This window comes from Bos indicus x Bos taurus, chromosome 19 (genome assembly GCF_003369695.1).
Source record: "Bos indicus x Bos taurus breed Angus x Brahman F1 hybrid chromosome 19, Bos_hybrid_MaternalHap_v2.0, whole genome shotgun sequence".
Taxonomy (NCBI): Eukaryota; Metazoa; Chordata; class Mammalia; order Artiodactyla; family Bovidae; genus Bos; species Bos indicus x Bos taurus.
Window position 1 is genome coordinate 18,988,515 of NC_040094.1, and position 16,896 is coordinate 19,005,410.

General features: G+C 38.8%; 1 protein-coding gene across 9 annotated transcripts in view; it reads right to left on the bottom strand.

Annotated features, from left to right (window-relative positions):
• RHOT1 (ras homolog family member T1) overlaps positions 1–16,896 on the bottom strand; it is a 67,882-nt gene that overhangs the window by 31,077 nt on the left and 19,909 nt on the right. For all 9 annotated transcript variants that reach the window (XM_027519861.1, XM_027519857.1, XM_027519854.1 and 6 more), the window contains exons 3-8: positions 14,639–14,720; positions 12,597–12,640; positions 12,258–12,311; positions 12,051–12,103; positions 8,422–8,530; positions 7,999–8,100 (exon numbers count right to left, since the gene is read on the bottom strand). In XM_027519861.1, the coding sequence (XP_027375662.1) occupies positions 7,999–8,100; positions 8,422–8,530; positions 12,051–12,103; positions 12,258–12,311; positions 12,597–12,640; positions 14,639–14,720 (444 nt within the window). The remainder of the gene's footprint in view (positions 1–7,998; positions 8,101–8,421; positions 8,531–12,050; positions 12,104–12,257; positions 12,312–12,596; positions 12,641–14,638; positions 14,721–16,896) is intronic.

Consider the following 16,896-nt stretch of genomic DNA (forward strand, 5'->3'; position numbering starts at 1 on the left):
ATTTTACCCTAGTGACTATTATGAGGTGAATTTCGGAAATATTGAATAAAGGGCAAGTTCAGTTCAATTCAGTCACTTAGTCCTGTCTGAATCTTTGCAACCCCATGAATCGCAGCATGCCAGGCCTCCCTGTCCATCACCAACTCCCGGAGTTCACTCAGACTCACGTCCATCAAGTCAGTGATGCCATCCAGCCATCTCATCCTCTGTCGTCCCCTTCTCCTCCTGCCCCCAATCCCTCCCAGCATCAGAGTCTTTTCCAATGAGGCAACTCTTCGCATGAGGTGGCCAAAGTACTGGAGTTTCAGCTTTAGCATCATTTCTTCCAAAGAAATCCCAGGACTGATCTCCTTTAGAATGCACTGGTGGGATCTCCTTGCAGTCCAAGGGACTCTCAAGAGTCTTCTCCAACACCACAGTTCAAAAGCATCAATTCTTCGGCGTTCAGCTTTCTTCACAGTCTAACTTTTTGTTGGCAAAGTAACGTCTCTGCTTTTGAATATGCTATCTAGGTTGGTCATAACTTTCCTTCCAAGGAGTAAGCGTCTTTTAATTTCATGGCTGCAATCACCATCTGTAGTGATTTTGGAACCCCAAAAACTAAGTCTGACACTGTTTCCATTGTTTCCCCATCTATTTCCCATGAAGTGATGGGACCGATGCCATGATCTTCGTTTTCTGAATGTTGAGCTTAAAGCCAACTTTTTCACACTCCTCTTTCACCTTCATCAAGAGGCTCTTTAGTTCTTCTTCACTTTCTGCCATAAGGGTGGTGTCATCTGCATATCTGAAGTTACTGATATTTCTCCCAGCAATCTTGATTCCAGCTTGTGCTTCTTCCAGTCCAGCGTTTCTCATGATGTACTCTGCATATAAGTTAAATAAGCAGGATGACAATATACAGCCTTGACATACTCCTTTTCCTATTTGGAACCAGTCTGTTGTTCCATGTCCAGTTCCACCGGTTGCTTTCTGACCTGCATATAGGTTTCTCAAGAGGCAGGTGAGGTGGTCTGGTATTCCCATCTCTTTCAGAATTTTCCACAGTTTCTTGTGATCCACACAGTCAAAGGCTTTGGCATAGTCAATAAAGCAGAAATAGATGTTTTTCTGCAACTCTCTTGCTTTTTCCATGATCCAGCGGATGTTGGCAATTTGATCTCTGGTTCCTCTGCCTTTTCTAAAACCAGCTTGAACATCTGGAAGTTCACAGTTCACGTACTGCTGAAGCCTGGCTTGGAGAATTTTGAGCATTACTTTACTAGCGTGTGAGATGAGTGCAATTGTGCAGTAGTTTGAGCATTCTTTGGCATTGCCTTTCTTCGGGATTGGAATGAAAACTGACCTTTTCCAGTCCTGTGGCCACTGCTGAGTTTTCCAGATTTGCTGGTATATTGAGTGTAGCACTTTCACAGCATCATCTTTCAGGATTTGGAATAGCTCAACTGGAATTCCATCACCTCCACTAGCTTTGTTCGTAGTGATGCTTTCTAAGGCCCACTTGACTTCACATTCCAGGATGTCTGGCTCTAGGTCAGTGATCACACCATCGTGATTATCTGTGTCGTGAAGATCTTTTTTGTACAGTTCTTCTGTGTATTCTTGCCACCTCTTCTTACTATCTTCTGCTTCTGTTAGGTCCATACCATTTCTGTCCTTTATCGAGCCCATCTTTGCATGAAATGTTCCCTTGGTATCTCTAATTTTCTTGAAGAGATCTCTGCTGCTGCTAAGTCACTTCAGTCATGTCCAACTCTGTGCAAACCCATAGACGGTAACCCACCAGGCTCCCCTGCCCCTGGAATTCTCCAGGCAAGAACACTGGAGTGGGTTGCCATTTCCTTCTCCAATGCATGAAAGTGAAAAGTGAAAGTGAAGGCGCTCAGTCGTGTCCAACCCTCAGCGACCCCATGACTGCAGCCTTCCAGGCTCCTCCGTCCATGGGATTTTCCAGGCAAGAGTACACTGGGGTGGGGTGCCAAAGAGATCTCTAGTCTTTCCCATTCTGTTGTTTCCCTCTATTTCTTTGCACTGATTGCTGAGGAAGGCTTTCTTATCTCTTCTTGCTATTCTTTGAAATTCTGCATTCAGATGCTTATATCTTTCCTTTTCTTCTTTGCTTTTCACTTCTCTTCTTTTCACAGCTATTTATAAGGCTTCCCCAGACAGCCATTTTGCTTTTTTGCATTTCTTTTCCGTGGGGATGGTCTTGATCCCTGTCTCCTGTACAATGTCACGAACCTCCATCCATAGTTCATCAGGCACTCTTATCAGATCTAGTCCCTTAAATCTATTTCTTACTTCCACTGTATAATCATAAGGGATTTGATTTAGGTCATACCTGAATGTCTAGTGGTTTTCCCTACTTTTTTCAATTTAAGTCTGAATTTGGCAATAAGGAGTTCATGATGAGAGTCACAGTCAGCTCCTGGTCTTGTGTTTTGCTGACTGTATAGAGCTTCTCCATCTTTGGCTGCAAAGAATATAATCAATCTGATTTCGGTGTTGACCATCTGGTGATGTCCATGTGTAGAGCCTTCTCTTGTGTTGTTGGAACAGGGTGTTTGTTATGACCAGTGCATTCTCTTAACAAAAGCCTTTGCCCTGCTTCATTCCATATTCCAAGGCCAAATTTGCCTGTTACTCCAGCTGTTTCTTGACTTCCTACTTTAGCATTCCAGTCCCCTATAATGAAAAGGACATCTTTTTTGGGTGTTAGTTCTAAAAGGTCTTGTAGGTCTTCATAGAACCGTTCAACTTCAGCTTCTTCAGCATTATTGGTTGGGGCATAGACGTGGATTACTGTGATATTGAATGGTTCGCCTTGGAAACGAACAGAGATCATTCTGTCGTTTTTGAGATTGCATCCAAGTACTGCATTTTGGACTCTTTTGTTGATCATAATGGCTACTCCATTTCTTCTGAGGGATTCCTGCCCGCAGTAGTAGACATAATGGTCATCTGAGTTAAATTCACCCATTCCAGTCCATTTTAGTTCACTGATTCCTAGAATGTCGATGTTTACTCTTGCCATCTCCTGTTTGACCACTTCTAATTTGCCTTGATTCATGGAACTAACATTCCAGGTTCCTATGCAATATTGCTCTTTACAGCATCGGACCTTGCTTATATTACCAGTCACATCCACAACTGGGTATTGTATTTGCTTTGGCTCCATCCCTTCATTCTTTCTGGAGTTATTTCTCCACTGATCTCCAGTAGCAAGTTAGAAAGAAACATTTCAATTAAGAATATAAACCAGGATTAAGGAAGACTAAATCAGGATCAGATTAAGGGATAACTCAGATTCATATTTCAGAGAAGGCAATGGCACCCCACTCCAGTACTCTTGCCTGGAAAATCCCATGGACAGAGGAGCCTGGTAGGCTGCAGTCCATGGGGTCGCTAAAAGTCGGACACGACTGAGCGCCTTCACTTTCACTTTTCCTTTCATGCATTGGAGAAGGAAATGGCAACCCACTCCAGTGTTCTTACCTGGAGAATCCCAGGGATGGGGGAGCCTGATGGGCTGCTGTCTATGGGGTCGCACAGAGTCAGACACGACTGAAGCGACTTAGCAGCAGCAGCAGCAGCAGATTAATATTTATACCAGAGGTCAGCACTTTTATGGTAAAGCAATTAATAAAGACATAATAATAATGTCTAAGAATAAATAAAGACACAGCAAATACTTTAGGCATTGGGTGCCAATCGGCAAAATCAAGGATATCATGTAGGTACTTACACAGCAAGAAATAACCAAATTTCCACAAAGTTTTTATTAATTAAATTTAAAATATAATAATAAGTGAGTATACCTTTACTCTATAGGTCTACTAATATTACAGAAGGATAGACTTCTTCTTGGAGGGATATCGATTGGCTTAGTTGGGGTTCAAAGTCAGTGTTCCCTATCTTGTAATAAACTATAATGGAATATCAGTTCAGTTCAGTTCAGTCGCGTCTGACTCTTTGTGACCCCATCGATTATACACTCTGGAGAAGGAAATTATATAATGGAATATAATCTGCAAAAAATCCTACAAAAACAAAAAAGACCACTATGATACATATCCAAAACTAACTCAGTATTGTAAATCAATTATACTTTAATTAAAAAAAAAGCTAGCTTTTCCTATCATGAAAATCAATTGCAGATATTCATCTATTAATGCTGATCTGTAATGAGATTTAACATATTTCATCTCTGAAAATGTCTTTTTAACAATCCCAATAGTGACACTGATCCATAAACATATAACTTTCTTTGAGCACATTCATCACTTGGAAGGCATTTATAGAATTCTATTTCATTCTTTTCGTGATATTTGCCTGTTAACATGTCATACACTGCAGATTAATCAGTTCCAACTGAAGGTTGGGTGGAAGTTCCTCAACTGCATGGTCAAATGGATTAGGAAATTAAAAAATTTCCTTTGCATGTGCATCAAGGTCCAAAAAAAAGTGATGCTGGAATTATAGCTCAGAAAGTATATCTGTTTTGCCATCTGAAGATCCACTTTTTTTCTCTTCTTGTTTTGGCATATGTATGTACTGGTAATAAAAAAAATAAAACGCTACTGTACAGGGGTACATGTGGCACATGAGATGCTGCTGCCAAGTCTGCAGTGTGTCAGTGCAGTTCGCAGGGCGACGAGCAGTGGTGTGATGACAGTTACCACAGACAAGCTCTGCTACAACCACATGACTGCCTTCACAGCAGGAAAGTGCAGACAGACGTGAGGGAATGAACACGGCTGTGCTGCAATAAAGCTTACCTATGAACCATGAAATCCGAAGGCCTTATAAATTCCCCCATATCTCAAAACATTATTCTTTTTGACTTTTTCCCCAATCATTAAAAAATGCAAAATGTATCTTAGCTCACAGGCTATATAAAAGCTGGTGGCGGTCGACAGATGAATGGATAAAGTAGCTGTGGTACATATATATGATGGAATATTACTCAGCCATAAAAAGCAATGCTAATGACTGACTCATTAGAGTCAGTTCTAATGAGGTGGATGAATCTAGAGTCTATTATATACAGTGAAGGGAGTCAGAAAGAGAAAAACAAGTACATATACTAACGCAATATATGTAATCTAGAAAGATGGTACTGATGAAATTATTTGCAGAGCAGCAATGGAGACACAGACATACAGAACAGACTTATGGACGTGGTGGCAGGGAGGAAAGGGTGGGGTGTATGGAGAGAATAAGATGGAAACATACATTACCATATGTAAAATAGATAGCCAATGGGAATTTGCTGTATGACTCAGGGAACTCAAACCGGGCTCTGTAACAATCTAGAGAGGCGGGATGGGGAGGGAGGTTCAAGAGGAAGGGGACATATATATATCTATGGCTGATTCATGCTGATGCTTGGCAGAACCAACATAATTCTGTAAAGGAATTATACTTTAATTAAAAAAAAAAAAAGAAGGTGGCAGGCCAAATTTGGCCCATGGGTCAGTTCTCCAATCATTCACCTATACTATAAATTTTTCCCGAAAAAAGTCTTTTCAGGAAACTTTTTTTCCCCAGCAAACTTCTATTCCTTAAAAATTCAAAATAACAACAAAAGAAACAAATAGCTCAATTAAGAGATGGATAAAATACTTAAACAGACCTTTCTCCAAAGGAGATATACAAATGGCCAATAAACACAAGAAATGATGTTCAATATCATTAGCCATCATGGAAATGCAGTTCAAACAACGTAAGACACCACTCCCATCTACCAGGATGACTACAAACAAACAAAGGCCAGGGGGAGGATAATAGGTGCTGGCAAAGATGTGGGGAAATTGGGACTTTAATTTTAGTGGTTCCTCAATATGAGTGAAACATAGAATTACCATGTGACCTAGTAATTCCACCTCTAAACAGACATTCAAAACAGGGGTTCAAACTTGTGTGTGAATGTTCTTAGCAGTATTCACAATAGCCAAAAGGTGGAAGCAACCCAGTTATCTACCAAACAGTTGAATGGATAAACAAAATATGCTATATGCATACAATGAAGTGTCATTTGACCGTAAAAAGGAATGAAGTACTAGTAATGCTACAACATGGATGTACCTTGGAAACATTACACTACATCAAAGAAGCCAGACACAGAAGACCACATATTGTATGATTCCATTCATATGAAATGCCAAGAATAGGCAAATTCAGAGAGACAGAGAGTAGACTAGTGGTTGCCAAAAAGTAGGGGAAGGGGGAGGAGGGAATGGAAGTTACTGCTAATGGGTACAGGGTTTCTCTGGGGGTGATGAAATGCTCTGAAATCAGACAATGACGAACATACAACTTTGTGAATACACTAAAAATCACTGAAAAGAACAAAAAAGTGAACTTTATGGTATGTGAGTTATATCTCAATATAAAATTTAATTTTAAAAGTCTATGGTGTGGAGAAGGAAATGGCAACCCACTCCAGTATCCTTGCCTGGAAAATCCCATGGACAGGAGTCTGGTGGGCTACAATCCATGGGGTCGTAAAGAATTGGACACAACTGAGTATCTGAGCATGTTAGGTGAGGACCACTAAACTTCCCTCTCTCATTACTGAGTGGGTGTTCGCCTGTTTCTGCACATTTCAGCATGAACCTGGCGTAAGAGAAATTGCTTCAGACTGAGAGTGCCCGTCTGCTCCCCTGCAGGTGCGTGGGAGCCTGGGGCTTCTTGGGGGGAAGTGATGCCCTTGCTTATGGGAGTTGGACTCCTTTGGTGCTGCCTTGAGCCAAGGATGGTTAGGGAGGGGAAGTGCAGCATCAAATTAAGTGCAGTGGCTGGCTAATAGCTTTCTTATAGATCAGTAATCAATCAGAATTAAAAACCGAGAAACAAAAAGAAAAAATAAAAATAACATTAAAAACCCAGCACCATGAAAGAAGAAGAAAGGAAACAAAATATTTATGTATAAATCTAACAAAATATGTACAAGATCTTTGTGAAGGTAAACTACAAAGCTCTAGGTCTATACGTACAATAGAACATTATTTAGCCTTTAAAAAAAATTTCTGAAACATGCTACAGTGTGAGTGACTCTTGAAGACACTAAGCTACGTGAAATAATCCAGGGGCAAAGGACAAATTCTGTAGGATTCCATGTATATGAGATACCAAGAGTAGTCAGATTCAGAGACAGAAGGTAGCATGGTTATTGCCAAGAATGGGAAGGAGGGAATGGAAAGTTATTGTCTAATGGGTTGCGAGTTCCAGTTTGAGAAGTTGAAATTCTGTACATGAATGGTGGTATTGGTACAACAACGTGCATGTCTGTAATGCTACTGAACTGCATATTTTAAAACATTAAATTTCATCTTATTTTTTTTTCTCACAATAAAAAAAAAAGACCAAAATTCTGGTTAAAAAAAAAAAAGTCTATGGTGATTGGCTGTGGAAAGAACCAGAACGTATGAAATTCCTTACGTTTATTGACTTAAATAATTTTGCCTGTTACACGTAATTAAAAAAAAAAAAAAAACCTTTATACTTTGGCAGAAAAAAAGTCTATGGTAAAATATCATTAAATTTTAGATATTTCATTAAGGAATTACTATGTTTCTAAGCTATGGAACAAAAGGGAGTATTCCAATTGTATTATATATCATATCCATGTCAAATAATTATACAAGTTTTTCACTTGTATGTGTTACTAAGTTTGTGAATTTTATAGTAGCAAAGCAAATAGACTATTAGTTACGTCTTTGGACTTTTTGTTGTTATAGTTGCCAATTCTTCTGTTTATTTTAATTACATTTCTTAAAATAGTATTTGACCTGGCATATTATTCTGAGCATTAAATGTGACTGTCTTTGAAAAGTACCTAGGAAATATAACAGTTTAATAAGTAATTAATTTAAATTTCAGCAGTTTAGATGAATACTTAAGAGTTACTAACAATCAGTATCATAATGGAGTGATAATGTGCTACCTACACATTCCAGTCCTTACTAACATGGTCTGATGGGATGGAGGGTTTACCTCTTTCTCCTCTGGGCAGTACAAGGGCCCTGTAGGATGAAGAACTGCTTTCTGTGCATAATAGAAGAGCTCTGATATGTTCTTCAGATTTTTTGCTGAACACTGAAAAGAAAATTTTAAATGTTTCACTCTGAAAGCAATTCAGAGAGAGAGAGCTAAGAACATTTAAAAAAATGTTTTCTTTTTAAACTATCAAGATTCCTTGAAGAAACTGAAAAAATCCATTTTTTTAGTGGATATCACCATATGATAGACTACAAAGAGCCCAGAGACCAGTTCCAAGTTCTCTGTTTTATTTGATTTACATGATTTCACAAACAGGAAATTTATTCCACCCCACATCTTCCCCCATCTCCTACTCTGAACCTCAATTTAGTGAGAATTCACCAACTGTAAATTTCAAAATGAAATGAGAATGCATACCTCCACACAGGTTTCTATTTCTGTGTACTGGTTCATAATAGGAAGGATGGTCTCCATACTACTATATTCCACCAGGTCAGATTTGTTCCCAACCAGTATCAAAGGCAGCCTGAAATAAACAGGGCACATGGTAATAATAAGGAAGGCAAAAGACATTAGATTTTATTTTAATGTACATTGTAACCTAGTAAAGTACAATGATAAAGTTATTGAAGAGGGCAAACTATACATGGTAATCAGGGAACAATCCCTCTGACAAAGCGGCATTTGAGGCAAGGAGTGAAGGATAAGATGGAACCTGTCAGGTGAAGAGCCTGGAGAGAGCTGGCTGGGACGAAGCGACAGCATGTGGAAAAGCCCCAAACTGAAGAAACATCCCCATGAGTCTGGAGAACAGAAAAATGCCAGAGCGGCTGAGGAGTACCGGTCAAAGGGGAAGACACATAAAGCGGAGCTGGAGGGACAAGCAAAGGCCAGATGCAAAACGACTTTACAGCTACAGTACAGAGAGTGTGTTTTAAGTGTAAAATGACAGGATCTGATAGCCATTTTAAAATGCAGTCATTTGTTATCTTTTAGAGATACATACTGAAATAGTTAAGAGTATGATATGATGTCTGATTTGTTCAAAATGATCCCAAAGGAAGGGTAATAAATGAAACAACACTGGCCATGAGTTGTTAATCGTTGAAGCTGGATGATACAGAGGGATTCATTATATTATTCTACTTTTGTATATATTTGATTTTTTTTCAATAATAAAAAAGTTCTTTTAATGTGGTATCCTGGATTAGGGTAGTGGAGACAGAAGGAAATTTTCAGATTTGAGATATATTTTTGAAGTAGAACAGATAGGAGCAACAGTAGATTAGATATGGAGATTGAAGGAAATTAGAAATCAAGAAAAGTACATAGATCTTTTTGGCTGGACAAAAGGATTAGATTTTTTTCCATTTTTAAAGTTTTAATTGAATTTGTTACAATATATTGCTTCTGTTTTGTATTTTGGTCCTTTGGCCCAGAGGTATGTGGGATCCTAGTTCCCCGTTCAGTTCAGTTCAGTCGCTCAGTCGTGTCCGACTCTTTGCGACCCCATGAATCGCAGCACGCCAGGCCTCCCTGTCCATCACCAACTCCCGGAGTTCACTCAGACTCACGTCCATCAAGTCAGTGATGCCATCCAGCCATCTCATCCTCTGTCATCCCCTTCTCCTCCTGCCCCCAATCCCTCCCAACATCAGAGTTTTTTCCAATGAGTCAACTCTTCGCATGAGGTGGCCAAAGTACTGGAGTTTCAGCTTTAGCATCATTCCTTCCAAACAAATCCCAGGGCCGATCTCCTTCAGAATGGACTGGTTGGATCTCCTTGCAATACAAGGGACTCTCAAGAGTCTTCTCCAACACCACAGTTCAAAAGCATCAATTCTTCAGCGCTCAGCCTTCTTCACAGTCCAACTCTCACATCCATACACGACTACTGGAAAAACCATAGCCTTGACTAGACGGACCTTTGTTGGCAAAGCAATGTCTCTGCTTTTGAATATGCTATCTAGGTTGGTCGTAACTTTCCTTCCAAGGAGCAAGCGTCTTTTAATTTCATGGCTGCAGTCACCATCTGCAGCGATTTTGGAGCCCCAAAAAATAAAGTCTGACAATGTTTCCACTGTTTCCCCATCTATTTTCCATGAAGTGATGGGACCGGATGCCATGACCTTCATTTTCTGAATGTTGAGCTTTAAGCCAACTTTTTCACTCTCCACTTTCACTTTCATCAAGAGGCTTTTTAGTTCCTCTTCGCTTTCTGCCATAAGGGTGGTATCATCTGCATATCGGAGGTTATTGATATTTCTCCCAGCAATCTTGATTCCAGCTTGTGCTTCTTCCAGTCCAGCGTTTCTCATGATGTACTCAACCATTGGACTGCCAGGGAAGTCCCCAAAATGAACAGATCTTTGGAGACAGAAAAGATTGAGAAATCTGGGGGTGGGGGCAGTGGGGAATAGGCAGGAAATAAAGAATTTTATTTTCAATAAATTAAATGTGAAAGGCCTATCATAAATCTGAATGGGGATTACCAAGGAGAACTAGCCCAGTAGAGAACAATTATTTGTACAACCCATAAGAGAGCTTAAAGAGAAGGCAAATCATCTAGCTGGGACTCCAAATTATAAAAGAAACACTTGCAGGCATTTATTTAACCACCTAGTGTGGTTATTATGTGTAAATGGACTGGCCCACTACATAACCCAAACATAGATTGTTAATAGAGCCAGGAGAGTTCCCAAAAATGCACTGCCTTACAACCAGAGGTGTGCTCAGAATAATTTACGGATCTTAAAAAAAGAAAACACACAAGTCCAAGCGCTACTCCAAACGTACTAATCCTAAAACTCAAACAGTAGAGCAAAGGCATCTATATTGTTGCAAGGTACCTCAGGTGACAGTGATGGGCACATCTGACTAAGGACCACTGTGATAATGGTCCACAGAAGTCCTAGATAAGAACATATGTGTAATAAATATAAACTTAAGGTATGAGGCCCAGGAAAGAAGGTACTGGGAAAATGTGAAGTCCATACATTAACGAAATAGACCACCTTGGAACAAATCAACCACAAGAGAAATAAACACCCTCCTATGATTCAGGGAAGGGTACAGGTATACCCACGCCTGAGAAAGCTCAATTAGATCTCCCAAACATTGAAGGCCACTTTCAGATGGTACACTAAAAGGGGCATGAGACTAGCCAGCTAGTTTCTAGAGAGCAGTTTAGGAAGCTGTCATGGTAGAGTCAATTTTAAAAATTTAGTTGTTCAGATAGTGCTTCATGCTGCTGCTGTTGCTAAGTTGCTTCAGTCGTGTCCGACTCTGTGCGACCCCACAGACGGCAGCCCACTAGGCTCCCCCGTCCCTGGGATTCTCCAGGCAAGAACACTGGAGTGGGTTGCTATTTCCTTCTCCAATGCATGAAAGTGAAAAGTGAAAGTGAAGTTGCTCAGTCGTGTCTGACTCTTAGCGACCCCATGGACTGCATAGATCCTGGCAAAACTGACTTCTGTGATTTCTGTGATGACAGAAATGAACTTTATTTGTACTGTCCATTACCCTAACCTCTAGCCACAAGTGCCTATCAAGCACTTGAAATGTGGCTGCATCCAAGGCACCGAATTTTTAGTATTATTTAATTTTACTTAAATTGCCCCAACTGACTAGAAGCTACTCCACTGGACAGTACAGCTCTAGAGAGCTCCTCTCAGCTCAGTCAGTAAGTCATCACAAAGTGACTTTAAAACAGTGATAATGACTGTGCTCTTACATATTTCACATGGTGAACATTCAATGATTGGGATAATGCCAGTCCTCAAAAGGGCATCTCAAGAAAGAGGGCAGATTACAGTTTCAGAGCTCTATTCTCTGCTTTGCTCTCAAATGTGTATGCAGCCTCTAGTAATTCCTCTCTGATAAAGGTGTGTGTGTATAAACAGACCTATTAGATGAAGCACATATGGCAAACTATTAACTAGCAGATCTAAGTGAATAGTTTACAGATCTTTACTGCACTATTTCTTGCGATTTTTCTCCAAGTTTGAAATTTTTCAATATACAAAGTTTCAGAGAGAAAAAAGTACCTGCTGTCTTTGTCTGTTCTTTCATTTATGAGAGGAATCCATCGACTTGTTACCTAAAATGAAAATTAACAGGAGTTAAGGCCTAATGAAGATCTGCCTTGAAAAATACTCCACCCTAGGACTCCTAAAATTCTAAATTGAGGATCAATTTTAAAAGTGCCCCCACTGAAATTTAACAAAGTATAGTGAAAAGTCACATATTCATACCTTATCAATGGAATGCTTGTTGTTAACAGCATAAACTATGCAGATGACATTAGCCTATAAGAAAAATTAACAAATCGATGGTATTTTAAAATAATACAAATGTAGTATTTAATTACCAGCTAGCTAATATATTTCAGTCAAACAAAGAAAAAAATTTGAAAATTAAAAAACTTAGCATGCATCTAAAAGCAAAAGGATTTATGTCAAAAATACATACTCAAAGTCAGCAGCGACATTAAAGAACTGAAAAAGCCCTCTCTGTGAGAGAAGGAAATGGCAGACACAGGATCATCATTGTTGTCCCACAAACAAACCTAGAATTATTTTTTTTTAACTCACCTGTGATATTTCTTGATGAAGCTGTTCATCACTCTGTTCTGCTTCTACAAATGATAAAGTCAATTTTTTTTCATATTTTAAACACTTTCATAAAAATGAATGAACAACCAAGCTAAAATCCATCTGACATCCACCTAACATCCCTCAAAACCTCCCTCACCTCCCATGTCATTTACAAGACGTACTGCCAGACAAGTGGCAAAGAAAAGGGAAAGCCAGAGAAGGGAAAGAGTGGAACTATGATAAGGAAGCTGGCTGGCACTGAGAGACAAGTCTACATGAAGATAGTCAGGCAGGGAAGAGCACAAGGCATTGTGTGATCAATCTGGGCCAGCATCTGATCCAAAGCTGAGAAGGGACTGGCAAAAGAGATCAGAAACTCAAGCTAGGAGACTGGATACTAAAGAGTCAGAAGCCCAGACAAAAAGCCTATACACACAGGGTCAAAAAGCCAGGTGAGAGTCTGGGAAATACAAGCTTAAGATCTAGAAAGCTGATAGAAGTAATCTTAACCAGGCCCCAGAGGCAAAACCAGAGCATGATAATGAAAAGTCAAGAATTCCCTCACTCGCCCATCTCTCTGGCTAGAACTGGTCTCATGGAGGGATATGCCTATAATCCCACAGGTGCAAGGGATGGGCATATACATAGCTAGGAGAGAGATAGGAGAGAGAAGTAAACAAACGAAGAGCAAAGCAATTATTGATATATTAGATCACTTTACGTTAACTGCTTCCCCTCAAAATGTTATTTCTGACATATAAACTAATGTTACAAATGAGTACAATGGTATCTCAATTAATGCTAAATAACTGGCCATATTTCAAATATCTTCTCTAAGTTGAATAATCAAGCAGTTAAAGCTTCAAGTGTAATACTGAAGTCAATCTAAACATGTAGCTACACACACTGAAAAAGAATAATTCTATACATAGAGCTAGTTATGAGACTGACGGTAGCAGGGAGCATCCAACTCAGCTTCTGGTAGAGTACTGTCCAACAGAAATGTGATATAAACCATATATGGAATTTTAAATTTTCTAGTAGTCACCTTAAACAAAGTAAAAAGAAACAGGTAAAATGAAAAAGGTAAAAATTTAAGTTAATCCAAAGTATCAAAAATACTAAAATTTCAACATGTAATCAACAGAAAAATTATGAGATCCTGTACTTTATTTCATACTGTCTTCTAAGTCCACTTATATTTTATCCTTAGAGCACATTTCAATTTAGACTAGACACATTTTAAGTGTTCAACAGTCACATGTATTAGACTGTACGGTTCTACTGTTTCATTTTTAGAATGGATGGGATACCAAATAAGCAAAACAAAGTATTACCAACGTGGTTATACACATGTTTAAAAATAGATTTCATTTTTCAGAGCAGTTTTAGGTTCACAGCAAAACTGAGTGGAAGGCAGAGATTTCCCACAGACCTCCTGATTTCATATAGTTTCCCCCATTGTCATCAGCCCGCATCAGTGATACATGTTACAACTGACCCTTCCTTTCCAAAAGAAGTTCCACAACAAAGCAAAATAGTTTAATGATTAACAAGTAAGTAGTATTGTGCAGAAAAACTTTACATTATTAAAAACAATACAGATGTGCTTCCATTATCATTTAATGTAAGCAAACTGTTTTAACTTTTTTAGGACAAACTCTGACAAATTAAAAACAAACTTAGAACTCAACAAAATTTTCACATGAGAACTCTTTCTACATCACCATGCCTGAATGCCTGATAACAAAATAACACAGAACTCTGCAAATATGCTAATTCAAGGAGGCTTATGATTTATCTGGTCATTTGCCATCCCCCTTTCCCTTTCATTATTATGGAACCCAACTTAGTAAATTAGGGACAGAGAACTGCAAGGTGGAGGCTTTTTGTGGGGTGTGGGGTAAGACAAGAAGAGTATATAATCATTTACGGCGAGAGAAAGAGACACTCCTCCTAAAACATTTTTTAACGCTTAGTAAGTATCTTTTTAAGGACTTTTAACTCTACAACTTCACCCGCAAGAAGACATTTACTACCTGAGTAATCTACAATGTGCGTGGGAACTCTCTCAGGGGTAACATCAGCTGGAATGGTGATTTCTTCTGCCCGGGGAGGAACCTTCATTTGCAAACAAATATAAAAGAAGGAAAAACCTTTGAATATCAGAAATCAAACTTTTTAGATTATGTAAATTCATGTATAATTAGCCCTTTCACCCATGCTTACCTTTAAAGGTATTTATTATAATTTTAAATGTTTATTTTTGTGCTTTACCATAGATGCAAATACATACTAAAGCTATATGATAAAACACTAAAAAAATAAAATAAAAGCACATTTATACCTGTGTGGGCACAGGACATATTAAGGACACTTCAGCTCCCAAAACAATACTTAAATTAATTTAGTGTTTCAAAATTAGATTTCTAAAATGTAGTTTTCATTCTATTTTGTTGAACGCTTAAGATATTCTGCAAGTGAAGACCTATCCTCAAGGGACTGCCCTGGCGGTTCAGTGGTTAAGATTCCGTGCTTCTGTCCTTTCCAACTACGATCCGGCAGGATGGCACCCACACAAAGAAAGACAGCTAGAAGAAGGGCTGATCCACCACCAGTGAGGTGGTGACCAGGAGAATACACTATCAACATTCACAAGTGCATCCATGGAGTGGGTTTCAAGAAGTGTGCCCCTCAGGCACTCCAAGAAAGCCAGAAATTGGCCATGAAGGAGATGGGAACCCCAGATGTTCACACTGACAAGGCTCAACAGAGCTGTCTGGGCCAAAGCAATAAGGAAATGTCCCATACTGGTATGCAGCTGTCCAGAAAACGAAATTAACATGAGACTCACTAAACAAGCTCTACACTTGGGCTACCTACGTGCCTGTCACAACGTTCAAAAATCTAGACACTTGATGTGAATGAGAACTAACAGCTGACTGTCCAATAAAGTTAATGAACCAAAAATAAAAAAAAGATTCTGCACTCCCAATGCAGGAGGTATGGGTTTCATCCCTGGTCAGGGAGCTAAGATTCTGCATGCCACTCAGCACAGCCAAAAAAAAAAAAAAAAAAGAAATCTTCAAATAAATTAATAAATTATCAAAATTATCTCTTCTAGAAGATAACTGTTTTGCTATATAAACCTTAAGCAGAATAACTCCATTATTTAAAAAAACTCCTTATCCACACCCAAAAGGACGATGATAAAATAACAATTCTAAACTAAGTTAAAATATCACAAAAAACTTTTAGGTACTATACTCTAAGTGATCATAATTAATGTTGCTGATTTCACAAACCACATATGAAAATATACTCCACTTTACAAATTATGATTTATTTAACTATCTTATTTAAGAGAAAAAAAGTGAAAGAAACAATGGTCACATGACAATTGTAATTACTGAAATAACTACTATATAATACATTAAATTGCTCTCTGAACAATGAAATTGTACAGGTATTCCTAATTAAACATGAGTAAATAAATGATAAATGCAAACCATGGTGCTAGTAATACCTATTATATGAAGAAAGAAAATAAAAAGAAATAATCTTTATCTCATTTGCATTGATCCCATTCCTCATAACAATAGCTTTACATAACGCTTTAGGCAACTGTTCAGCATACTGGATCTTCCAACATGTAAATAAGTACACTGCCAGCAGTAACAAAGCCACCATGCTTTTGGTGGTATTTTAGCAAGTTTATCTCATTTGAGACCCACAACTATTCTTCGAGGTAGGCAAAGGTGGAATGAATTAGATTTTTTATTTGTAAAATGATGTAGGTAGATAATATTTGCGATTTTCAAACATGTGTATCAGAATCCTAGTGGCTCTAATGATGTCTCAAAGACTGGGGAGAGTCAGACAGAAGGCAGGTGGGGAGCCAGACATTTCATCCTTACTTCAACTAAAGAAATACTCATCTGTTCTATATTTGGGGTTTATAAAAACATTTTATTTTTAAGAAAGAATTACACAGCTTAGATGATCCCTAAGGAGATCCAACAAGTCCATTCTAAAGGAGATCAGTCCTGGGATTTCTTTGGAAGAAATGATGCTAAAGCTGAAAGTCCAATTCTTTGGTCACCTCATGCGAAGAGTTGACTCACTGGAAAAGACTCATGCTGGGAGGGATTGGAGGCAGGAGGAGAAGGGGATGACAGAGGATGAGATGTCTGGATGGCATCACCGACTTGATGGACATGAGTTTGAGTAAACTGCAGGAGTTGGTGATGGACAGGGAGGCCTGGCGTGCTGCGATTCATGGGGTCGCAAAGAGTCG